This window comes from Microcaecilia unicolor, chromosome 5 (genome assembly GCF_901765095.1).
Source record: "Microcaecilia unicolor chromosome 5, aMicUni1.1, whole genome shotgun sequence".
Taxonomy (NCBI): domain Eukaryota; kingdom Metazoa; phylum Chordata; class Amphibia; order Gymnophiona; family Siphonopidae; genus Microcaecilia; species Microcaecilia unicolor.
Window position 1 is genome coordinate 202,886,971 of NC_044035.1, and position 26,761 is coordinate 202,913,731.

The following is a 26,761-nucleotide window of genomic DNA, read 5'->3' on the forward strand; positions in this document are numbered from 1 at the left end:
CTACAGGTTAGTATCTTCACTTTATAAGATTTCCTCATATTTCAATATTATATCGAATCTGATCGTAGTTTGTTTATGTTCACGAGGTATCGTCCTTTTAATTAGATCACTGTTTTGCACTACACTGCAATTGCTTTTGCATTACCGTTTTTATATAATCATTTTGACAATGGCTTATTCTGACACTGGTGTATTCTTGCTAATATGTGGGTTCAAAGGCTATGTGTACTTTTGTTTTTGGCAATTTTTTATTATAAGATGTAGTAGTGTGATTTGTTGGTGTTGGTTTCTGGGCATCCTTATTCATGATTTTTGAAGTTTGATCTTCAGGTATGTTAATATTCATCTTTATAGATTATATAGATAAGCTTTTTTTTCCCATAAGGATGGATTCTTTATATACTTTGTTTCACATTGCATTGATAATATGCTGTTATTCTTTTCCTTCTTTTATTTTTTTAGTTGAGTTCTGGTTGAGTGTTTGTGATCTTGTCTGAGTGGATCTGTCTTATCTATTATTGGAGTTCTTTTCTATATTGTTTTATTGGATTGTAAACCGCTGTGATCTTATTTTTTTAAGCCTAGCAGTATAGTAAGTGTAATAAACTATAAACTATTAAAAAAAAACTATATGATGAATTTTTTCCGACAATATTTTATTGAATGCTTTCAATTAATATTATACAGAAGCAACAACACAACAAAGACAAAGATGCTTCTTTTTGAAACTAACTTACATAACATAATGCAGTGTATTGCTATTGAGGTACACCGAGTACAATATAAGTGCTCAGATTAAGGAATTTCTACAAAAAGAATCTAGAGGAACCCATGTTTTTGAGACAGCGAGCACAGTGAAATTGTGTGGCTATGGCTATTTCATATTTCTTTATCACAGAAAGGTAACTCTACCATGCAGTAACATTGAGTTTAGAATTGTCTTTCCAGTTGCACATGAGTAGCCAGAGAGATCATAATGTTAAAAAGTTTATAGTGCTACTCTGGTATTGACAATTCAGGATTTGAAGAGTTGTAAGATCACCATTTTGTAGGTGATGGGAGAATCCTTAGCCAGATTTAGAATTAGTGCAGGTTTGTGCCATATATATTTACAATAGAATAGCAAATGAGATAAAGAGCCAATTTCCTCCGAACATGACCAACAGAGAGGTATATTATTTTTTAAATAATTTTTTTTAATCAGAAATGTTTGTTTTAGTCATGGAGAGTTTGCGTTTCTCATTATATCGTCACCTTTTTTGCTCAAGATTTGTGATTAGGGTCAACTATATTTTTTGTTATTTTATATTGATGATATACTGTCACTCCCCTCCTTTTAATATGTTTTAAATAGTGTTGTAAAGTATTTTAAAACAGTCATATCTGTCACTTGTTTTCATTAATTCATTATAAGGTATCCTCCCTATTCAGCACATATATGTATATTTATATATGGGTATATACATTTTTAAAATTGTATTATGATTTTTTTTAACTTGCTAATCCGAGGTGTTACTTATGTTTTTAATTGTTATTTTGTATAATTGTTTATATAGGTCACTGTGTTTGTAGTTCTTAAGTTTTTCAGTTTTTAAGCTCCTGATGCAGGCTGATAGGCTGAAACATGGCCCATGTCAAGTCAGTTGAAGACATTTAGGGCCCCTTTTACTAAACTGTGCTAGCGATTCCTGCATGGTGAATGCAACAAAGCCCATTCAAATAGATGGGCTGTGTCACATTTGCCATGCCGGTAATCACTAGGAATCAAATATACTAGGGGGCACGCAATGAAGCTACTAAGTAGTCAATTTAAAACAAATCAGAGGATATATTTCTTCACTCAACGTGTAATTAAACTCTGGAATACATTGCCAGAGAATGTGGTAAAAGCAGTTAGCAGGGTTTAAAAAAGGTTTGGATAACTTCCTAAAAGAAAAGTCCATAAAGCATTATTAAGATGGACTCAAGAAAATCCACTGCTTATTTCTAGGCTAAGCAGCAGAAAATCTATTTTACTGTTTGGGATCTTGCCAGGTACTTGTAACCTGGATTGGTCAATGTTGGAACAGGAAACTAGGCTTCAGTCTAGACCTTCAGTCTGTCCCAATATGGCAACACTTACGTACTTGTACTTATGGTTCAGTAAAAGGGGCCCTTAATAAAGAAGAATATTACACCTTGGTGTATTGTCCCTATCTGTTGCCTCTTCTGTTTTTGTTTTGTACTGCTGATTATGGAGGATTGTTCTTCTGTATGCCTTGAGCTATTGCAGATTTCACCACATACATAACTGCAGTCAGATGTTAATTTGCAACCTCTAGTAGGCTTGGCTGTGGGAAAAAATGTGATTAAGGTTTGTCACTGTCTTCTATTCACTAAGTTCTTCTACTGCATCTGGAACCGACATAATCCATTTCATTCAGCTTTGAGAGCCTATTTAACTCTGCTCACCAAACTGGCAATCTCAGAACTCACGTTTCTGTAGCCTAAGGGTATTTCTTTACAATTCATACAAAAACCCTTTTGATCACATGCATATACAGTATCAAGAAAACATATTTGACATTTCCTCTGAAAATGCTGACAGTACAGACAAATGAACAGCACTACTAGCATCCATTTTTACTGCTTCAGCCTCGGGAGCGTCATTTTTTTGAAGTTCCTGTGTAAATGTGTTACCGTTAGTTAAATATCTCTTTTTCAGCCTTGGCATTTGTCTTTTGTTTCTTTAAGGCGGGCAGCGCCCCCCTTGTTAGGTGCCTCCGAAAGTTTGAGAATAATTAGAATTGCTTTATATGATGTCGGAGTGGAGGAGTTGGCCTTACTCACAAACCTATGCCCATGGTAAAAATGTTTAATAAGGCCTTATATGTGAATTATAAGGAAAGACATTCTGTTGAGCTGCAGATTTAGAGGTCAAGTAATAATTTCTTTTTTATAAATCGCAGAATCAAAAGGATAAAAGTATTTGACTGTCCAAGTTATTTATTCTTTAAAGGTTGGTATATTGATAATTTAATTAAAAAAAAAAAAAACTTCCAAATTTGGATTCTAACAATTTGGACTTCAAATTTTACTGTTAATTAATCTGCATTTTTTTCCCTCTTGTGAACCAATAGCAGGAGGATGCATTGGCACAGCAAGCATTTGAAGAGGCTCGGCGAAGGAACCGTGAATTTGAGGACAGAGACAGGTCTCATCGTGAGGAAATGGAGGTGAGCATTTTATGACTGTCCTGCCTGAAACTGGTCTGTTTCTTACTAAAATTGTTAACTAAATACAAGCTTGTTTTCACTACTCAGGAGCTGGATGTGTCTACGTCCTACTTAACTTTATTTTTTTATTTTTTAAAATTTATCTAATTTATTAGATGCCTGAAAGCTATTGACATGTTCATTCAGGGTACAGTAGGTATTTTCTGTCATTGGAGGACTCAGAATCTGAGTTTGTACCTGAGGCAATGGAGGGTTAAGTGACATACCCAAGATCATAAGGAGAGGAACTAAACTCCCCTGGTTCTTGGCCTGCTGCTCTGACCATTAGGATACTCAATTCCTTTAACTTCCTTGTCATCAGCAGCAGATGAATCCATAGTGCCTGTAGGACGGCTAGCTCCATCTGCCTCTCAGTATTTCTCTATCTCCCAGCAGGGTTGGACGCAGCTTGTTCAGCTCCTTGAAGATTCTGCCTGGGGTGGCTCCTGTGCTTTTGCCAGTTGTAGCAGGGGTGTTGTGGCTAAGTGGAGCCCACTTTAAAGGCACATAGTTTCGCCATTTCCCTACCCTACCTTACCCTTCCCCCTGTGTGGATGCAGGCATATAGGTTCGCCCTTTCCCTGCCTTTCTGTCAGGCTTCTTCCCTGGAAGCACTGGGTTTGTGAGCCCTTGGACCACAACCGTAGAGCGGCAGTGGCAGGCAAGGTCACCTTCAAAGCAGAGATGAGACAAGGCTGGACTGGAACCCCGGACTGGAGTTCTGCACTGGAATACACAGGACTGGAACGCATTGGACGGGTGCGCACTGGACTGGAACCCACGGGACCGGAACCCATTTCTGCAATTCTCAGAGTAACGGTACGTACTGTGCCTTCCTTCCTGCCTAAGGTGGTTTCAGTGTTTCACCTAAACCAGCCTATTTATCTGCCCTCCTTAACTAGGGAGGAGTTTCCGGAATCTTTTGGGCAGTTGCACCTTCTGGATGTGCGCAGGGCTCTGTTGCAGTATCTGCGCATGTCAAATGCTTTCAGGACCTCTGATCACCTTTTTGTATTGTTGTCAGGTCCTCGCAGAGGGTCTCCAGCGTCTAAAGCCACTATAGCCCGTTGGCTTAAGGAAGCCATTTTTTCTGCATATCTGCTATCTGGCCAGCCTCCGCCTGATGCCTTTAAGGCACATTCCACAAGAGCGATTTCTTCCTCTTGGGCTGTCTTCAAGAGATATGTAGTGCAGCTACTTGGGCTTCTAAGCTCTCTTTTGCCCATCATTACAGGCTGGATGTGGCTGCCAGGAGGGACGCGCTTTTTGGAGCACAAGTGCTTGCGCGTGGTGTGGCTTGTTCACGCCCTATCTAGGGATTGTTTTGATACATCCCATTCGTAATTGATTCATCTGCTGCTGATGACAAGGAAGGGAAAATTAGGTTCTTACCTTGGTAATTTTCTTTCCTTTAGTCACAGCAGATGAATCCATGATCTCTCCCTGATTGACTCTGTTTTGTGTTCATTTTTTCCTGCAGACATGTTCCCTCATTGGGAGAAGTTGGAAAACAGTCTTCAGGATTTCTGTTCTACTACAGGAGGTTGAGTTCGTCCATCCTTTGTCTTATTGCTCCTGTTCTGGGGCGTTCGTTCGCTGTGAGGAAAGTTCATGTTATGCTACTTTGCAGTTTAACACTGCTTTGGAAGCTTCAAAATACTGAGAGGCAGATGGAGCTAGCCGTCCTAGTTGCACTATGGTTTTCAGGGTTCTCTATCTCCCCCTGCTGGTAGGTGGACACAACCATTCGTAATGGATTCATCTGCTATGACTAAAAGAAAGAAAATTACCATGGTAAGAACCTAATTTTCCCTTTAACTTAATCTTTAGTCAGTTAAGTTGTGCAGGTGCGAAAACAAAATGACCCTTTAATCGACAGCTGTGTTGCCCTTTGCTCTTTTCTCAAATATGAAAGCAAAAATTTTAAATGATTTAAGAACTACTTTGTAATTTTGACCTGGAAGTTGTAGTTCTAAGTGTGTGTATTTTCTCAGACTTAGATCTTTTTTCAATATACGTTTTATCAAAAGTTGTTTTACAATATAAGTACTTTATACATGAAGAGAGGTAGAGGATAAAACAACATACATTTGTCAATGGCTACAACAGATACAGATGAGAGGAAAGGGAAATGTGAGTTCATTCAGCTAGAAAATAGTTGGATACCACCCTGCAAACTTGATCCTGGGAAACTGGGTTTGATTCCCACTGCAGCTCCTTGTGACTGGGCAAGTCACTTAACCCTCCATTCTTTGAGGACAAAGCAGGCTAATTGATTCTCACAAGTGGGTGGTTGATCTGCATCAGCCCGGGAACCGGAATAATTAATAGCAAAAACAAAAATGTCTTTGCTAGAGCCTTAATGGTGCACATGCTGCACCGCATATGCATGAAATGCCTTCCCGCCTGTCATATGACTGCACTCTTCAGTTGTTTTTTTTCTGCGTGAGGAGCTGCAGACTTTTTGCCACTCATTGCTCCTTTCTTGCCCCAGGAAAGAGCCTTTTTGTGCCTTTTTTTGCAAATTTTTTCGTGTTCTTACCTCCTCTATTGTTTAAAAAAAAACCCTTTATAGTTTTCTTTTTTGTCCCGCATATATGTTTTCTTTATTTTTGCCACGGGCCGCACTTAGGTCTGCTCAGTCGGGCTTCCCATTTTTGGGCTTTTATTTTTTGGGACAAACTTTTAATTTTGCCGAAGCCGTTTTGCCTTCCATGTCATTGAAGACTCCCAGTAGCTTCAGACATACTCGGTGCACCTGGACTATCTCGGGTACCGATACACATTCCTGGTGTATTCAGTGTCTTGGGCCCGACCATAGCCCGGCAAATTGTGTCGTTTGTATGAAGAAAAGGATGCAAATTTCCCAAGAAGCTCAGAGAGAGAAACTTTTTGGAGCTCGGTCCAGTCCTTCGGCATCGAGGTTGTCGGTGTCAAGGGAGGCAGCGGCATCGGGAGTCGAGGTAGGGATGGCTGCTGTGAGGCCCAGAGACACTGGGAGCAGTAAGGCGTCAAGTGGGTCTCCACATGTCTCGAGGCCTCCTGCTGTGCAGGTCCCCTAGGACCAGCTTCTTTCGGACCCGACCCCAAGGTGACGGGAGGATTCAACATCATCCTTGTCAGCACTGAGAAGCTTTGGTGAGGTGCATCGGGCGAAGGCCAAGAAGCACCAACCTCGATCTCCTTCGACACATGATACTGGGAGCTCCGGGGCGCCGAGGGATCTGGTTCCCAAGAAGCGTCAACGCCAGGAGAATCGCTCTCCCTCCATTCAAGAGGTGCCGATGTAACCGTCTCCCAGAAGCCGAGATTCTTCTCCCTCGCCCCAAGCACCTGCAATCTGATCTCCAACTGGCCCCACAGCCTTTACAGATGGCGGCTGTCGAGCGTATCCAGGTTTTGCTCCCAGAGCTTTTGGAGGGCTTACTGCATCGATCTACATTGGTATTGGGGTGCTTGTTGCTCAGGTGTCAATTGTCACCCAGGCTGGCTCCTACAACGTTGGTGGAGGAAGCTTCACCAGAGTCAAGGCAGGAACCAACTTCTTGAGTCCAGGGGTCCTCGATGTCAAGATGGACCCATTCTCAGACATCCCTGAGGAGGAACGCTCGTGGGAATCAGAAGAGGATCTCAAGTACTTCTCAGATGAGTCCTATGTGATCTCTTCCCCTCCACCTGAGAAGAGACTCTCTCCACCAGAGAGTCTCTCCTTTGCAGCCTTTGTACGAGAAATGGCAGATGCCATTCCATTTCCTGTAGGTGGAGGATGAGCCCAGGGCTAAGATGCTCGAGATCCTGGACTACACCTCTCCACTTAAGGAGGCACTGATGGTTCCTCTGCATGAGGTACTCAGGGCAGTCCTCATGAGGAACTGGGCATCCAATCTGTCTGTCCCTGTGGTCCCCAAGAAAATAGATACCCAGTTTCGGATCCACTGGGAACCTGGGTTAGCAACGTGGTGGATGCCACTCTCAAGAGAGCGAAGAATACTAGGGACTATTCCTCGGCTCACCCAGGTAGACAAGCTAGGACCTTGCTTGGGAGAAAGATATATCAGGAAGCTATACTCATCACCCGTATTCATGAGCATTCACTTGCGGAACTCCATGAGAATGCTGTCTGACTTGGTCGACATGCTTCCTCTGGAGCAGGCCGAGCCTTTTTGCCAGCTGATCAAGCAGCAGAAGGTGTGTGGCAAGTTTTTGGCCAGGATCACTTACGACACTTTTGACGTGACATCCAGAATCTCTGCCCAAGGTAGAACAATGTGTAGACTCTCATGGCTGCGTGTTAATGACCTGGACCAGGTCCAATAGAGAATGGCAGATGCCCCTTGCCGGGGGGGGGGGGGGGGGATAATCTTTTCTGAGAGAAGGTGGTTGAACTGGTTGACCAGATCAAAAAGCACACAGATGCTATGTCTTCTCTCTCCTGCCAGACATCTTCAACACATGCCTCCTCATCTGGGAGGTACTTTGGTGGGTCACGGAGTGCTTCCTATTGTAGGCGTAGGTATTCTCCCATGGCTCGCCAGCCTTCTCAGGCTCAACCCCAGCGTGCTCATTCCCATCAACAGCGTGCACCCAAGGCCCCTGCTATTCCCCAGCAAAACAAAGGACGAGCTTTTGACTGGCTACAGCAGAGCATAGCCACCATGAAAGCGTCCATGCCAGGCGACTTGCCAGTTGGAGGGAGGTTAAAATTTTTTTTTACCAAAGGTGGCCTCTCATATCCTCCGACCAGTGGGTTCTTCAAATAGTCTGGTTAGGAGACACCCTCAATTTGATATCCAAACCTCCAAATTGCCTACCAATAGCTCATTTTTCAGCTCTCAGCACAAGCAGGTACTTGCAGAGGAACTCTCCGCCCTTCTCAAGGCCCATGCGGTCGAACCCGTACCAGCAGGGGAAAAAGGGCAGGGATTCTATTTCATGCCTTGTGCGGAAAAAGACAGAGGGATGCGTCCCATGCTAGACCAAAGGGCCCTGAAGAAATTCCTAGTCCTAGAAAAGTTCAGGATGGTTTCTCTGGGCACCCTTCTTATCATAATTCAGAAAAAACGATTGGCTGTGCTCTTTGGACAGTAAGGATGCATATACACACATCCCAATATTTCCAGCTCACAGGAAGTATCTTCGATTTTGGCTGGGAACACATCATTTTCAGTACCTCGTGTTGCCTTTTGGCCTCGTGTCAGCTCCCAGGGTATTTATCAAATGTCTAGCGGTAGTTGCAGCGTCACGATGCAGACTGGGACTGCATGTGTTACTTATCTCGACAATTGGCATCAGAGGAAGTTGCTCGAGACTCCATGCGAAAGACTATTCAGATGCTGGAGCTACTAGGGTTCATAATAACCTACCCCAAATCCCATCTCAATCCCATCCAACAATTGGAGTTTATAGGAGCCCTGCTCAATATGAAGAATGTCCGAGCTTTCCTCCCAGAGGCGTTCAAACAACCTTCTCACCCTTGCGTCCAAGGTTCGGACATTGCAGCAGGTCACAGCTCGGCAGATGTTGAGATTGTTGAGCCACATGGCCTCCACAGTGTATGTTACTCCCATGGCATGTCTTCACATGAGGTCTGCTCAATGGACCCTGGCTTCCAAGTGGTATCAGGCCACAGGAGGTCTGGAAGATGTCATCCGAGCTGGTATGCTCTCTTCAGTGTGGACAATTCGGTCCAATCTGACCTTGGGACTACCATTTTAAATTACTCAGCCACAAAATGTGTGGACGACGGATGCATCACTCCTGGGCTGGGGAGCTCATGTGGATGGGCATCACACTCAAGGAGCTTGGTCCCTCCAGGAAACAGGACTTCAGATCAATCTACTGGAGCTTCAAGCAATCTGGAACGTTATAAAGGCTTTCAGAGATTGACTGTCCAACCAAATTATCTTAGTTCAAACAGACAGGTTGCGATGTATTACACCAACAAGCAGAGAAGCACCGGATCTCGCCCTCTGTGTCAGGAAGCCGCCTGGATGTGGCTTTTGGCACGCTGCCATGGCATGTTTTCACCAAGCCATTCATCTGGCATGCATAAACTACAGCCTGGCCGACAGATTGAGCAGGGTAATACAGCCTCACGAATGGTCTCTGAACATGGGCGTAGCCCGCAAGATCGTCTGATTGTGGGGCACCCCCTTGGTGGATCTTTTTGTCACTCAAATCAATCAGAAGGTCCTTCAGTTCTGTTCCAGGCTTCAGGCCCACGACAGACTAACGTCAGATACCTTCCTTCTTCATTGGGAGACAGGTTTCTGTATGCGTATCTTCCCATACCTCTAGTGGGAAAGACTTTGTTGAAACTCAAGTAAGACCACGGAAGCATGATCCTGATCGCACCTTACTGGCTGTGTCAGATTTGGTTCCCTCTCCTTCTGGAATTGTCCTCCAAAGAACTATGGAGATTGGAGTGTTTTCTCAGCCTCAGAACGAGGGGTCGCTTCTACATCCAGCCTCCAGTCTGTGGCTCTCACGGCCTGCATGTTGAGAGCCTAGAATTCGCTTTCAGAGGGTGTCTCCCGGGTCTTCCTGGCTTCCATGAAAGATTCCACTAAGAGGCATTATTCTTTTAAATGGAGGAGGTTTGCCGTCCGGTGTGACAGAAAGGCCATAGATCCCCTTTCTTGTCCTACACAGACCCTGCTTGAATACCTTTTACATTTATCAGAGTCTGGTCTTAAGACCAACTCTGTAAGGGTTCACTTAAGTGCAATCACCACTTAGCTTGTAGAAGGTAAGCCTATCTCTGGACAGCCTTTAGTCGTCTGCTTCATGAGAGGTTTGCTTTTATCAAAGCCCCCTGTCAATCCTCCACCAGTGTCATGGGATCTCAACGTCGTTCTCACCCAGCTGATGAAAGCTCCTTTTGAGCCACTGAATTCCTGCCATCTGAAGTACTTGACCTGGAAGGTCATTTTTTTGGTGGCTTCTACTGCAGCTCATAGGGTCAGTGAGCTTCAGGCCTTAGTAGTGGATGCACCTTATACTAGGTTTTATCACAACAAAGTAGTCCTCCGCAAGTCCTAAATTCCTTATGAAGGTGGTGCAGTTCCATCTGAACCAGTCGATTGTCTTGCAAGCATTTTTTTTCCCTGTCCTCATGCCCACCCTGGCAAAAGCAGCTTGCACACCTTGGACTGCAAGAGAACGTTGGCCTTTTATGTGGAGCGGACAAAGCCTTTCAGACAGTTATTTGTTTCTTTTGACCCCAACAGGAGGGGAGTTGCCATCGGAAAACGCACCATTTCCAGTTGGCTAGCAGATTGCATTTCCTTCACTTATGCCCATGCTGGACTGACTCTGGAGGGTCATGTCACAACTTATAATGTTAGAGCCATGACTGCATCGGTGGCTCACTTAAAGTCAGCCTCCACTGAAGAGATTTGCAGAGCTGCAACGTGGTCTTCAGTCTGCACATTCACATCACATTACTGCCTTCAGCAGGGTACCTGACGCAATAGTCGGTTTGGGCAGTCAGTGTTGCAGAGTCTGTTTGGGATTTAGAATCCAACTCCACCCTCCTAGGCCTGTTTTATTTGGTTGCAAGCGGCACTCAGCTAGTTTGTATAGTTTCAGGTGAATCTGTGTTTTGTCCTCGCCGTTGTGAGGCCCAGTTGACTGATGTTTGTGGGTTTTGGTGACCTGGATGCTAGGGATACCCCATTTGTGAGAGTGAATGATCCTGCTTGTTGTCGGAGAAAGCGAAGATACTTACCTGTAGCAGGTACTCTCCGAGGACAGCAGGCTGATGTTTCTCACAATCCCACCCACCTTCCCTTGGAGTTGTTTTCTCTTTCTCCTTTTCTTGCTCTTAGACTTTACTGAGGAAAGCAATCACGCCAACAGGAGGGAAGGCAACTCCGCGCATGCGCAGTGCGATGAGGCATGCGCACCAAAAGGCTCTAGCAAAGTCATTTTTTGTTTTTTGCTATTAATTATACTGGTTCCCAGGCCGACACACATCATCAACCCACTTGTGAGAATCATCAGCCTGCTGTCCTCAGAGAATACCTGGTCCAGGTAAGTATGTTTGCTTTGCCCCATGTACAAATATGTACCTGTATATACTTTGTGAACCACTTTGAATGTAGTTGCAAAAAACACAGAAAAGGTTGTATATCAAGTCCCATTCCCATATATAGGGAGGGTCCAAGAAAACAACAGGATGTTGCAAACTCCAAAATGGAAAAACAAAAGAGCAGATAAATAAGAGAGAAATATCAATTTATTATATGACAAAAAATATACAGAATTAGCCCGACACTGGCCGTGTTTCACCCAGCAGGGCTGCGTCGGGCTACAAAACAAATGACATAACATTTAAAAACTTGTATAATCACAAACAAAATGTGTCTAAATATACAAAATTAAAAACATATAGAAATGTATTAATGTCCATAAAAATCGATGATTTATATACTCAATAACAACCAATAAAAAATTATATATATATATTCTAAAAGCAACATACATAAATTAATGTAGAAATTTTTATATACAATTTTTATATAAAATTTTAACAATCTTAATAATACGTAAGGCTACCAAAACTAAATTATAAAATATAAAGTATCACATAATAAACAATGAAATATAGATATCCCACATAAAAACCGAAATAATGACATATTAATATGATATATTGTTCTTTTATAATACCAGATGAATGAGTCAAAAAACAATGTGATTCAATATCAAGTTGATTTAATGAATCATAAATATTATTCATGAGCATAAATACCTAAAAGGAATTAGATAAATAAACAAGACACCCACCTATATAATATTCCTTTACAGTCGGGAAATATTAGTATCGCTGTATAAACTGGAAAAATACAAATAATCATCAAAAATTTAAAATGAATATTTAAAAAAATTGCAAAATGGATATAAAAAACCAAATGAATGTGATGAAGTATATCATACAAAATAATGTACCTACTACACGTTTCCATCCCTGTGTCGTTCCCCCCCCCCCCCCCCCCCCCCCCCCCCCCCCCAATTTTATTGATTGGTGATCTTTTCTTGCTCCTAAATATATCTGATTTCTTTCCATTTAACTTTCCTTTGGGATACTTGAAGGGTTTCACACCACCTTGAGTTCTATTTTAAGTGTTATGTACAAAGCTGACACAACTATCTTAGCTGCAGTTTTTTTTTTTTTTTTGAGGGGGGGGGGTGGATGTCACCAGTGCTGCTTTATGGACCATGTCAGGAGATCTCATTTCTAATGTGCTGAAATTCTTCACTGTTCCAGTTTTATTTTCTGTCATTCCTTTTTAACTGTTAGGGTTTGGACAGTAGTAGTATACTAGTATATCCATTTAGTTTTATCCTTTGTGACCAAGTAGGAGATTTACAAAACATTTTCTGTTGAGCAGTACAAGTGGGTGATATTTGACAATGCTGTGATAGTTCTCCCTAAGCTTGGAAGTAAGCCTAAAGGTTCTGAACATATGTAGCCCTTTCCGTGCACAAGTCTCCTCAGCCCTTTCATTCTGCCCTACCTGTAAGGGATTGGATACAATTGTTCTCCCAGCAAGGGAAAAGATCAATGGATTCCTGAATTTTCAGCGTCATCAAATTGGGCTTCAATCGCTGGTTCAAGGTAACCTCTGACTTTGGTCTCAGACACCTCAAAGCCATACCCATATGCTTCAAGAAACAGAATTGAATTTATTTTGATTCAAGGGAAGGAACTAGGGATCCTATTCCAAATATTTTCTGATTCCCAAGAAGACAGAAGGATTGTGTCTTGATCCTCTGGAAAAGAAAAGTTCATGAAGAATGGTCTTCACTCTAGCTTCCAGATTTGAAGAATGGAGATTGGCTGTAGTCACTGAATCTTAGAGATGTTTACACGTAATCCCTATTCATCCTGATTACTTTGACTTCCTTCTTCACACAGTAGACTGCAATAGAGTTCTCTCTTGCTTACTATTTTAAAGGAACCAAATTGATTAGAAACTCATCTGTTTGTTCTGACTCTAATAAAATTGTTATTCCAGTAGCGAAACAAATTTGTTGGCATCCTGTATCCAGTTATGTAAGTTTCAACTGGTGGTGCTCTAGTAAGTAAAATCGGACATCATCAAATCATAGCCATAGCAGTTACTGTATCTTTAATGAAATCAACTTCACTGGCCAGCATATGTGAAGCAGTGACTTTGGTCCTCACTTCATATCTATTTCATGCTGCAATTTAGATGACGGCAGATAAAAACCTGCACAGTCCATCCAACCTGCCCACCACTCTGTATGGGCCCCAGTCACCTATGCTTAAACACTGGTTGTCAAGTCTTCATGCCAACCATAGGCAACCAAACATGATTGTGTCTTAGTTATAACCACATATCATCCCCAAGTATTGCTGGCAGTATTCAACTTACCAGAAAAGATATCTTCCCCTCTTCCTTAAGATGCACAGCACCCTCACTCATAGCACATGAAAAAGTGATCTGCAACATGGAGTTGCCTGTCTTTTGCCATTTGCAGGGCACAGATCATAGAAGTCTGTCCATCTCCGGCCTTAGTTCCCACTACCCTTGCCCAACATAACACCTCAACAGCCATATTGTGTTTCAATTCCCTTTCTATTTAGGCATCCTATGTGTGTATCCCACTCATTTTTGAATTTGCTCACTGTTCTTGACTCTTCCATCTCTCCTGAAAGAGCATTCCAGGCGTCCACTACCCTCTCTATTTCCTGACATTATTTCTAAGTCTACCTCCCTGTAACCTCCATTCATGTCCTCTAGTTCAGTGTTTCCCAAGATCGGTCCTGGAAGTACACTTTACCAGTCAGGTTTTCAGGATATCCACAATGAATATTCATGAAAGAGATTTGCATATAATGGAAGCAGTGCATTCAAATCAAGTTCATGCATATTCATTGTGGATATCCTGAAAACTTGACTGGCAAGGGGTACTCCAGGACCGGACTTGGGAAACACTGTTCTAGTTCTACTGCCTCTACATTTGTCTGTAATCATATCACCACTCTCTCTTTAGCGTATATATATCAATCCAGTCTCTTCTCACATGTCTTATGTTATTGCTCTCTCTGGGGAGGTCACTTTGTTGCAAATCTTGGTGTTTTCTGCAAAAAGGCAAACCTTTCCTCATAACCCTTCAGCAGTGTCACTCACAAATATATTGACTAGAATTGGCCCCAATACCGATTAGTCCTTAATTGGCTTTAGTGGTCATTAGTAGCTTTCTTTGACTTGATATCTCCTGATCTTGTTAATCTTGGTAAAAGCTAGTATCTACATTCTCAATATGGTGGGTCTCGGGCAATATATACTTATATTTTTCAGCCTATAAAAACACCACTGATTTTCATACACGTTCTATAACTCAACGCCTCCACTTAGGTGTCCTGAGACAATGCAGTAGGAGTCCATTCTGTAATGGAACCTAGGTACCTAGGTTTAATTATAGAATACTTTGCTAATGCCCAGTGCTTTTTTTGTAGGTAAAAAGGTACAGGTACTCATTATGGGTGGGGTCACCATTTATTGCTCTGCCCCTATGGTAGCCACACCCTTTATACCAGTCGTGGCGTATATAAACCAAAGATCGGAATGGACACACCCCAACTTCCCTCTTTCTCCCTAAATCCCCCATTATACCTACCTTACATGAAAATCCCCCATTATACCTACCTTCCAAGATCCTTATTATACCACAATAACAACTTGTATTTGTTCATGCTGGAACTGGCGAACACCACTACGGTACTATTTAAGCCACATTGAGCCTGCAAATAGGTGGGAAAATGTGGGATGCAAATGTAACAAATAAAATAAATATAAGCAGTATCATTGAAAATACTATACCAGTATAGGTGATACTGTGATTTTTTTTAATTATAAATAGTTTCTATAAGCTGTTACAGCTCCAGTATACCCAGTGCAAAATAAGACACGCTCTCATTACCTCTCGCCTGGACTACTGCAACTTACTCCTCACCGGCCTCCCACTTAGCCATCTATCCCCCCTTCAGTCTGTTCAGAACTCTGCTGCACGTCTCATATTCCGCCAGAACCGATATACTCATATCACCCCTCTCCTCAGGTCACTTCACTGGCTTCCGATCGGATACCGCATTCAATTCAAGCTTCTCCTTCTTACCTACAAATGCACTCAGTCTGCTGCCCCTCACTACCTCTCTACCCTCATCTCCCCTTACGTTCCCGCCCGTAACCTCCGTTCACAGGATAAATCCCTCCTCTCAGTGCCCTTCTCCACCACCGCCAACTCCAGGCTCCGCTCATTCTGCCTCGCCTCACCCTATGCTTGGAACAACCTTCCTGAACCCTTACGCCAAGCCCCCTCCCTGCCCGTCTTCAAGTCTTTGCTTAAAGCCCACCTCTTCAATGCTGCGTTTGGCACCTAACCCTTACCGTTCAGTGAATCCAGACTGCCCCAATTTGACTGCCCCTATCGGACCGACCGTTCACTTGTCTATTAGATTGTAAGCTCTTTGAGCAGGGACTGTCTCTCTTTGTTAAATTGTACAGCGCTGCGTAACCCTAGTAGCGCTCTAGAAATGTTAAGTAGTAGTAGTGCAAAATAAGACAGCAGATATAAATTCTCAAATTGGACATCTTCCAAACACTAACATGAAAATAAAATGATTTTTTTCTACCTTTGTTGACTGGTGACTTTGTTTTCTGATCATGTTGATCCCAGTCTCTGATTCTGTTGCTCTCTATCTGTTCCCTTAGCTCCGTTTCCAGGGCTTCCTTTCCATTTATTTCTTTACTTTCCTCCTTTCTTCTTCATTTCTTAACCTCCATCCATAGGTAAAAGCTGGGTCCTCCACGGACTTGACTGGAGGAGGTATAGAGTGGATCCAGCTTTTGCCTATTTTATCCATCTATGTGCAGTTTTTCTCCTCTTTTCCCTTTCCCTCATCAGTATGCATCTCCTTCCTCTGTCCATCCATGTCCAGCATTTTTCCTCTCCCCCTTTATCCATGTCTAGCATTTCTCCTCTCTCCCCTCCATCCATGTTCATCTCACTTCCTCGATCTTCCCTCCCCTTCTTCCATGTCCAGAATTTCTCCTTTCTTCCCTCCATCTATGTGCATCTCCTCCTTTGTCCTCTCCCCTCCATCCATGTCCTCTCTCCACAATATTTGTCCTCAGTGGAGTCTTCAAGTGGTTCTTAAGGCTCTTCAGTTGGCCCCCTTTGAACCTCTTTGTTCGGCAACTATCAAAGATATTACTTTAAAGAGTATTTTCTAGTTGCCATTTCGTCAGTACCGAGAGTTTCAGAGCTTCAAGCTCTGTCTTGCAGGGATCCCTTTCTCCATTTTTCTGACTCAGAAGTTTCCATATGGACAATTCCATCCTTTTTGCTGAAGATTGTATCTCCTTTTCATGTCTATCAGACTGTGTTTCTTCTTTCTTTTTCCAGGAAGTTCTGTTCTACAGAATACTCTTCCCTGCAGCTGTTGGATGTGAAGCGCATCCTTATACACTATCTTACCACTACCAGTGATTTCAGGTGTTCTGATCCTCTTTTTGTCCTTTCTGCCGGAAGGATTTGCCGACCTCCAAAGCGACAGTGGCTCGATGGCTTAAGGAGGCTATTTCTTCGGCTTATGTTCTGAGGGGTATATCTGATCCCATGCACGTCGAGGCTCATTCTAGCAGGTCTTTGGCAACTGCTTTGGCAGAGTCTAAGGCCATTTCATTGGCAGAAATATGTCAGTCAACGTCGTGGTCATATTTTCATTACCGTTTGGATGTCTCTTCTTGAGCAGATGCTTCCTTCAGGGTCACAGTTCTCGCTGCACGGATATCACAGTCTCTCCTCTTTGCTTTGTGCATCCTATTTGTCTCGACTAATCTTTGGGATGTAATGGAAGGAAATATTAGTTAATTACCTGATAATTTTCTTTCTTTTAGTCCTAAAAGATCAGTCCTGAGCCTGCCCTCCCTCCTCAGTTGGTTTTGGTTTTTCCAGGTTCTATGTAATTTCAGGTGTTTGCATTTTTCTGGTTACGTTATTTCTAAGGCATGAATTTTGCACTTTATTTCACAGTTTTTTCTATTTAGAGGCTAGAGATTTTTCTCTGGAAATCACTCTCTTCACTGCTTTATTATCAAATATTATTCATAGTCGTTAATTCGCGAGAGGATTGTGGAAAAATTACAGAAGGACCTTACGAGACTGGGAGACCGGGTGGCTAAATGGCAGATGACGTTTAATGTGAGCAAGTGTAAGGTGATGCATGTGGGAAAAAAGAACCCGAATTATAGCTACATCATGCAAGGTTCCACGTTAAGAGTTACAGACCAAGAAAGGGATCTGGGTGTCGTCGTTGATAATACACTGAAACCTTCTGCTCAGTGTGCTGCTGCAGCTAGGAAAGTGAATAGAATGTTGGGTATTATTAGGAAAGGTATAGAAAACAGGTGTGAGGATGTTGTAATGCCATTGTATCATTCCATGGTGCGACCGCACCTTGAGTATTGTGTCCAATTCTGGTCGCCACATCTCAAGAAAGATATAGTGGAATTGGAAAAGGTGCAGCGAAGGGCGACGAAAATGATAGCGGGGATGGGACGACTTCCCTATGAAGAAAGACTAAGGAGGCTAGGACTTTTTAGCTTGGAGAAGAGATGGCTGAGGGGAGACATGATAGAGGTATATAAAATGAGTGGAGTGGAACAGGTGGATGTGAAGCATCTGTTAATGCTTTCCAAAAATAGTAGGACTAGGGGGCATGCGATGAAACTACAGTGTATTACATTTAAAACAAATAGAAAATGTTTCTTCACCCAACACGTAATTAAACTCCGGAATTCGTTGCCGGAGAACGTGGTGAAGGCGGTTAGCTTGGCAGAGTTTAAAAAGGGTTTGGACAGTTTCCTAAAGGACAAGTCCATAGACCGCTACTAAATGGACTTGGAAAAATCCACAATTTCGGGAATAACATGTATAGAATGTTTGTACGTTTTGGAAGCTGCCAGGTGCCCTTGACTTGGATTGGCCGCTGTCGGAGACAGGATGCTGGGCTTGATGGGCCTTTGGTCTTTTCCCAGTATGGCATTACTTATGTACTTATATTGGCTTGGTTGCTAAGCACGGGAGCTTATGAGGCACAACTCAGAATTCTCTATCTCCACCTGCTGGTAGATGGTCACAACCCATTTGTCTGGACTGATCTTTTGGGACTAAAGAAAAGAAAATTATCAAGTAATTAAATAATTTTCCCTTCTGTAGGCATGGTACCTGTCTCACTAAGTCAGCAGTTCTCAACCGGTGTTAGCTCCTGGGAGGTATGTCATGGGCTGGCACACAAACAGAGCAGTGTTTGTTTTTTTCTGTAAAGATTGCAGCCTGACTGTCTTCCCTTCTCTTTCCTCCTGTCATAGATCCAGCACCTCTTCATCTTCTCTCAGCACCACCCCTGTAAGTCCTCATCTTAGTCTACTGAACCTGACTTCTTTGCCAGCAGTGATAACATGCTGCCTGGGCCAAACAGGAGCATTTTCTCTGCTGTGTCCCAACCCTCAAATGCAAACTTCCTGTTTTACATGTGGATAGAAAACAGACAAAGCAGATACATATGTGAAAAAGTACAATATTTAATGAATAAAAATCTAAATAAAATTAACAAGGCCGACACAGGCTGTGTTTCGCCCAACTGGGCTGCATCAAGGGCTACAAAACAAACAGTTATATAACAATTAGAACAGATTTAAGCAATTAGAGATAATACAATAATTGAGTTCTATAACCATGATCGAATGCTCGGCTGATAATCAAAAAACACCATGATAATAAAATCTAGTATATAAATGAATTAAAATGGGAGGTCACATGATGCGGTGAGCGGCAGCGGACGTGCATTGCCTAAGCTGCTTGGAGCCCCGTCCGTATTTTGAACTTTTCACTGATATCCCGGACTTTGTAACTCTTTGATTCGCCTTTCCTACTTCATAACTGCATGGACAAATACTTAACTCGTTCGACGATGGTGCTGGCAACCAAGGGTGCGAAAAAGGACGAGAAACAGAAGCTCATTGAACCCAACATGGCGGCAGTTTCCCCGGCGGCCTCGCCTCCCCAACAGACTTCAGAAACCCTCATACCAGATCTTACGGCCGCAGTGGTACGGGCCATCGATCACAAATTTGAACAACTGTCGGAACAGATTGCGGGCATTGCGGCCTTGACAACAGAGCTGGCGTGCCACACAGGAGAACTGGAAACCAGGGTGTTGGAGGTGGAGGACGGCCATCAAGAACACGCAGGAGAGCTGGAATGGCTGTCCCGATTGATACAAGACTGTTATCAAAAAGTAGAGGATTTAGAAAATCGCTCAAGGCGGGACAACCTGCGCTTTGGGGGCTCCTCAGAGGCCCTGCCGGATGCTAAGTTGAAACAGACCTTGGAAACCTGGCTGTTGGCTACCTTCCCAGAGGCAGGAGAGGGCTGCACAATTCGCCTGGAGCAGGCTTACCGGGTGGGCCCTAGGGCTGCAATAGAATCGCGCCCAAGGGTAGTGATCACAGAATTTCACAGCTATTTGCAGAAGGCTGCAATTTTGAGAGCATATAAGAACAGCAGAGAAACTACAAAATACGATGGTTCTCTAATCTGCATTTTCCAAGATTATTCGGCGGCATTAGCGGCGCAACGTCGGGCCTTCTCTGCGGTCTGCACTCAGCTAGGGGACAAACAACACCGCTTTATGTTGCAATACCCAGCAACTTTGAGGATCCAGGCAAACGGCATGTGGAAGGCCTTCGCAAAGCCGGAGGCTGCCTTAGAGTGGCTGAACCAACAGAACACCTGAGTAGTGGACGGATAAGCAGTGTCCTGCCACTTCGCGCTTGGGAATATGTTGCGACTGTTAAGAGAATAACCACAAGTTTGTGTTCCTGTATTTGGACGTGTGGAATTACAGATTGGCGTCAAGGTGAAAACCGTGAGAAATGATCTACAAAGATTTGGATTCGTGACCCTGATGGGAGTGTGTTGGATGGGAGATTGGCAGTTGGCAGCAGCGCCCTGGTCGGGGGATGCCTGGACGCTGGGCATTGACATTGCCAAGATCCGACTCCCGGATTATCGGTGACAGATTTGTTTACACTTAGATTGGGCTGAGGATGGGGTTCCAGTAGCGTCTCAGACCCCTACTAACCACCATAACACATAGAGTGGTGGTTGATTTCTTTGGGAAGTGGGTTATGTGTGGGGGGGGGGGGGGGAAAGCGAGGGAGGGGGAAAGGATGGGGAGGGTAGGGGGGCGTGGTGGGGGGTGGGAGAGAGGGGGGAGATGGTGGGCCATGTGCATGGTGGAGTGCAAGATGGGCTTGGAGTGAAAGTGAAGAGTGGGATGGGTGCTACGGGAGAAAAGTTTGGAGGCTTATGGAGCGGCTGATTTACCCTGGGCTGAGGCTGGGCAGCTGGGGGTCACAGAGAGATGACAACATTTGCAATGAATGCAGTGAAAGGCTGGTCTAGATAGTGGCCCCGCCAGTGCGTTTTGTGTCCTGGAACGTAGCTGGGATCACATCTCCCGTTAAACGCTCAGAAATCCTCGTCACCCTTAAGCGCCAGGGGGCCTCCATAGCATGTCTGCAGGAGACAAAGCTCTCTGATGAGGAGCACCGGAAGCTGCGTTAACAGTGGGTGGGAGAGTGTTTTTTCTCTTCTTCGGAGGGCCAACAGGGGGGAGTGGTAATAGTGATCAAACGCGGGTTTATTTATTTATTTTATTTATTTATTGCACTTGTATCCCACATTTTTCCACCTATTTGCAGGCTCAATGTGGCTTACAAAGACCTGTTATGGTATCGCCATACCAGGTTAAATAGTACAGTTGGTGTTATAAAGAAGTTAATGAAGACAAGAGGATTTGTTCAAGCAGTTGTAGAAAGATACATTCTGAATAAAGTTGGATAGGTGTTGTGTTATAGTTAGTTAAGGGTTCTCGTGATAGGCTTTGTTAAAGAGGTGAGTCTTCAGGGATTTGCGGAAGTTGGTTAATTCATTGATTGTTCTCAGTTGGGAGTGAATTCCATAGCTGCGTACTCGTATGAGAAAAGTTGGTCGCATGTGTTAGTTTGTATTTTAGTCCTTCACAGCTGGGGAAGTGTAGGTTGAGAAAGGTGCGGGAGGATCTCTTAGCATTTCTGGGTGGTAGGTCCACAAGGTCTAGCATGTAGGTCGGAGCATCTCCGTAGATGATTTTATGAACAATCGTGCAGATCTTGAATGTGATACGTTCTTTAAGTGGGAGCCAGTGTAATTTCTTTCTTATGGGTTTTGCACTTTCATATTTTGTTTTCCCACATATGAGTCTGGCTGCGGTATTTTGGGCTGTTTGAAGTATTTTGATGGTCTGTTCTTTACAGCCGGCGTAAAGTGCATTGCAGTAGTCCAGGTGACTTAGTACCATTGATTGTACCAAGTTTCGAAAGGTGGCCCTTGGGAAGAAAGGTTTTACTCTTTTTTGAGTTTCCACATAGAATGGAACATTTTCTTAGTTGTGTTCTTCACGTGACTTTCAAGTGTGAGGTTTCGATCAATGGTGACTCCCAGAATTTTCAAGTTGTTTGAAACGGGTAGGGAAAAGTTGGGAGTAGTTATGGTGGTGAATTTGTTTGTATTGTGTTGTGAGGTTATTATAAGGCGTGTTTTTTCTGCATTAAGTTTTAGTTGAAATGCGTCTGCCCAGGAGTGCATGGTTTGGACGCTTTGGTTGATTTTGTTAGTGATTTCCTTTAGGTCATGTTTGAATGGGATGTAAATCGTGACATCATCTGCATATATGTATGGGTTGAGCTTTTGTTTGTCTAATAGCTTGGCTAGGGGTGTCATCATTAGGTTAAAGAGGGTTGGTGAGAGGGGGGATCCTTGGGGAACACCGCATTCGAGTGTCCATGGGATTGATATCTCTGCTTTAGTTGTTACTTGGTATGATCTTGTTGTTAGGAATCTAAGAATGTTACCTCCAACTCCGAAGTATTACAGGATGTGTAATAATATTCCATGGTTGACCATATCGAGGGCACTGGACATGTCAAATTGTAGGAGAAGGATGTTGTTGCCAGTTGCTATTGTTTGTTTAAATTTATTCATTAAAGTGACTAGTACTGTTTCTGTGCTGTAATTTGATCGAAATCCTGATTGGGATTCATGTAGAATTGAGTGTTTATTTAGGTGGTTAGTGAGTTGTTTCGTCACTACGCCTTCCATAAGTTTGGTTATCAGTGGGATAGATGCTACTGGGCGATAGTTGGTTAAGTCATTTGTACTTTTCCTTGCGTCTTTAGGTAGAGGAGTAGTATATTTCCTTTGTCCTTTGGAAAGAGACCACTTTGTAGCATGTAGTTTAGGTAACTCGTGAGGTCTGTTATGAATTGTTAAGGGGCAGTTCTTATAATAGTACTAGGACAGATGTCTAGCTTGCATTGTGATATAGCTTATTTTTTGAGTAATTGAGATATATTTTCAGTCGATAGTGCGTCAAAGTTGGTCCATGATCGGTCTGCAGGGTGTTCCCCATGTATTGGGTCTAGACACTCAAGGAGGTTTGCATAGTCAATTGTGTTGCTGGGTAACATAGTTCGTAGCTTTGTGATTTTCTCTTTGAAGTAATTCGCAAGGTTGTTTGCTGATGGGGTATCACTGCTGTTAGAAGTAACTGGTGTAGTGTTCAGTAGATTATTTACGAGTTGGAAGAGTTTGTGTGTGTCCTTGTAGTTTGATCCGATTTTAGTTTTATAATATGATCTTTTGGTCTGTCTGATGGTGTATTTGTATTTCCTTTGAAGTTGTTTCCATTCGTTGAGTGCAGAGTTGTCTTTTTTTTCTTGTTCCATGCTCGCTCTAATCTTCTGACTTGTGTTTTTAGATCTTTCAGTTCTTCATTAAACCATGGTATTGATTTTATTTCCTATGTGAGGTTCTGGTTTGGAGTGGAGCTATGTTGTCTAATATGGTTCTGCATCTAGATGGTTAACTAATATGGTTAACTAGAATGACCTCTGTTTTTACAGAAGACACTTTTAAAGCAGCTTAAGTGGATGAATAGTGATTTAGTTATGTAAGTTGGCAGTTAGAAATTTGCTGTTCCCAGCTGGACTTGGTGTTCAACTAGGGAGGCACAATTTGAGGTGGGGGGGGGGGGGGCATGAGCATTTGCCATGCTCAAGGCCTGCTGTGAGGTCCTGCACCTTCCAAACTTCTGGTTTCAGAGGAGGCGGGCACCCTGCAACAGGGGCGTAGCCAGACAGATTTTGGGTGGGCCTAGGTAAGAAGTGGGTGGGCACCAAGTGTTCTCCCCCCAACACCAAAAAAATATCTCAGCTGGTGGAAAAATGTTTCTCTGCACCTTGGCAGTCTGCAGCAAGCATGCGCTGAAAACTATTGTGGAGAGAAGTGTTTTTGTTACCACCTCTTGGTTTCAACAAAATTCATTGACCCTTTTATCTTGTATTATCTTATTATCTTTGCTGCTTTATATGATACCTATTTGATTACTATCTTACTATTACATTGTTTAATTTTACTTTTCTGAACTGTAGCCTAATTACGGTTATGTGTAAGCCACATTGAGCCTACAACTAGTGGGAAAATGTGGAGTATAAATGTGCTAAATAAATAAATAAATCAAGGGGAAGTCTGGCCAAGCTAAATGTGTGTTAGGGTGGGCCTGAGCCCTAACTGGGTGGGCCCAGGCCCACCTGTGGCTACGCCACTGCCCTGCAAGCCTTAAGCACGTGCAGAAGCTCAAGAACCCATGCTAGCAGTGCTGAGGGGGTTTGTTTTTTTTTAACACATGCTGACTACTCACTGTTGTGAGTAGTCACCGCGGGAGGTGGTGGAAATGAAAATGGTAACGGAATTCAAACATGCGTGGGACAAACATAAAGGAATCCTGTTCAGAAGGAATGGATTCTAAGGAGCTTAGCCAAGATTGGGTGGCAGAGCCGGTGGCAGGAGGCGGGGATGGTGCTGGGCAGACTTATACGGTCTGTGCCAGAGCCGGTGGTGGGAGGAGGGGCTGGTGGTTGGGAGGCGGGGATAGTGTTGGGCAGACTTACACAGTCTGTGCCCTGAAAAGGACAAGTACAAATCAAGGTAAGGTATACACAAAAAGTAGCACATATGAGTTTATCTTGTTGGGCAGACTGGATGGACCATGCAGGTCTTTTTCTGCCGTCATCTACTATGTTACTATGGTTCTGCATCTGTTGTCCCAGTCATGAAGAACTCATAGGACCCGGGGGGAAGGTACATTCTGATACATTTGAACTTTTTGGGCCAGGAATATTATCTATGTGCAGTATATGGCCCCAATACATACAAGGCTAGTTTTTTTTTTTTCATTCATTGGTTAATTTGGGCCTCAAATACGATACAGCCCCCTGGATCATAGCGGGAGATTTTAACCAAGTCTTAGACCCGGCCTTAGATCGATCCGCTATTGGGGCTTGGAGAGCGTTGGCTAGGAGTAAGGGCTTGCCGTACCTATGCAGACTTATGGACTTGGTGGACCCCTGGCGACTATTGCACCCTCAGCGGAGAGATTATACTCGTCGAGGGCCCACCGGACCTGGTCGCGCATAGACTACATCTTTGTCTCCACTTCCCTCTTCTCACGGGTGGTTGCAGCGGATATGAGCCCAATGGCAATCTCAGACCATACACCGGTCTGGGTGGACATGTCGATAGGCTTTGAGGTGGGGCAGTCGAGAACCTGAGATTTCCGTCATATCTTTTCGAAGATAGAGACTTTCGGGACTTTGTGATAAAGCGATGGGACCGTCATCACGTTTATTTGTCATATCCTCAATCTTTCACTGTCCACTGCGACTGTTCCTGATGCCTTCATACATGCTGTAGTCACACCAGTCCTTAAAAAAACCCTTCATTGGACCCTACCTGTCCTTCCAACTATCGCTCCATCTCCATCCTCCCTTTCCTATCCAAGATACTTGAACGTGCTGTTCACCGCCGTTGCCTTGACTTTCTTTCATCTCAAGCTATTCTTGATCCACTTCAATCTGGCTTTTGCCCCCTTCATTCAACTGAAACAGCGCTTGCTAAAGTCTCTGTGGGGTAGAATTGCAATATACAATATGACTTTGATTCCCAAATGGTTGTACGTAGTCCAGGTACTGTCACTCCTTATTTTAAGAAAAGATGAATGGCTGTTACATCGCCTGTTGGTGAAATTTATTTGGAATGGGAAGTGACCTCATGTCCCCTTCACACAGACTTACCTTCCGGTGACCAAAGAAGGCCTGGGAGTGCATAGTATAAAGAGGTTTTCCGTGGCGGCTTGTATGAGACATATTAAAGATTGGTTTCGGGGTACCTCCTTTTTCTCCTTCCCGAATACGGAACCAAAGGTAGTGAGCTCTCTACATTTTAGCTACTGGTTGCAGGCGCCTGCTGGACGTGCCCCTACTAAACCAGGTTTTGCCCCTTTATTTACAGCATTATGGAGGGCATGGCGCTGGATTTGCAAGCTCCAGGGTCTTGAGGTACATTCTTCTCCTTTGCTACCGATTGGGGGCAACGCTGACTTCCCGGCGGGCACGACCTCAGCGATATTTCGGGAGTGGAGAGCAAGGGGAACTATTTTTCTTTTTCAAGTGTTGACAAAGAACGGTACTTGCAAAACATTTCAGGAATTGTGCGGGAGTGGCCATCTTTCCCCCCGGGCATTTTTGCCATACCTACAATTGTGTCATTACATTAGATCACTCCCGAGGGCATCGTTGACTTCAAGGAGACGGGCACAACTTGTAGAGCTGTACGATCTGGAGGCGCAGCTTTCAGTTCCATTTAAACACTTTCATAACCAACTCAGAGAGGCGCTCCCTGGGAAGTGCTATGGAATCTTGGCACAGGCCTGGTCTGGGGAATTGGGATGCTGTGTCCAGGATAAAGTGTTGCAGTCTTGCTTAGATACCTGCTATAAAACCTTTGGATGGGTGATTTTGCGTGAGCTGCAATATAAATTTATCATGCGATTATATATCTCCCCACATAGAGCTTTAAGAGCTAATTAGAGACTCCAGGACAATTGTCCGAAGTGTTCGGGACTGGGGGCACACTTGGGTCACATGTTTTGGCTATGTCCCCTGGTGCGAACCTTTTGGACCTTACTGTGTGCCTTTGTATCTGGACTCGGGGGGATCAGTTGGTGTCCCACCCCCACACTTTTGTTTGATGTTTACCGGGTGGAGGGCCGTCGCAGGTGGGGGATGGTGGCATTTCTTCGATAATCAGTCATCATGGGGAAAAAGACTATATTGTCTGTCTGGTTGTTGGCAGATCCACCTTCCCTGCAGCAGTGGCGATCTCTTATGATTTCCTTGAGTGCGATGGAACGTAGAGATGTGAAGGACTTGGCCTCGCAGAGGGGAGACCACCTGCTCCAATGTTGGTCCCCCTTCTGGGACACCTTAACGCTGACAGCCCGCAGTAGGATATTGAATGGTTAAGGC

The 26,761-nt window shown here is 43.7% G+C and overlaps 1 protein-coding gene across 3 annotated transcripts in view; it reads left to right on the plus strand.

Annotated features, from left to right (window-relative positions):
• Positions 1-26,761, plus strand: part of CBFB (core-binding factor subunit beta) — a 289,629-nt gene that overhangs the window by 207,376 nt on the left and 55,492 nt on the right. For all 3 annotated transcript variants that reach the window (XM_030203710.1, XM_030203712.1, XM_030203711.1), the window contains one exon: positions 3,120-3,215. In XM_030203710.1, the coding sequence (XP_030059570.1) occupies positions 3,120-3,215 (96 nt within the window). The remainder of the gene's footprint in view (positions 1-3,119; positions 3,216-26,761) is intronic.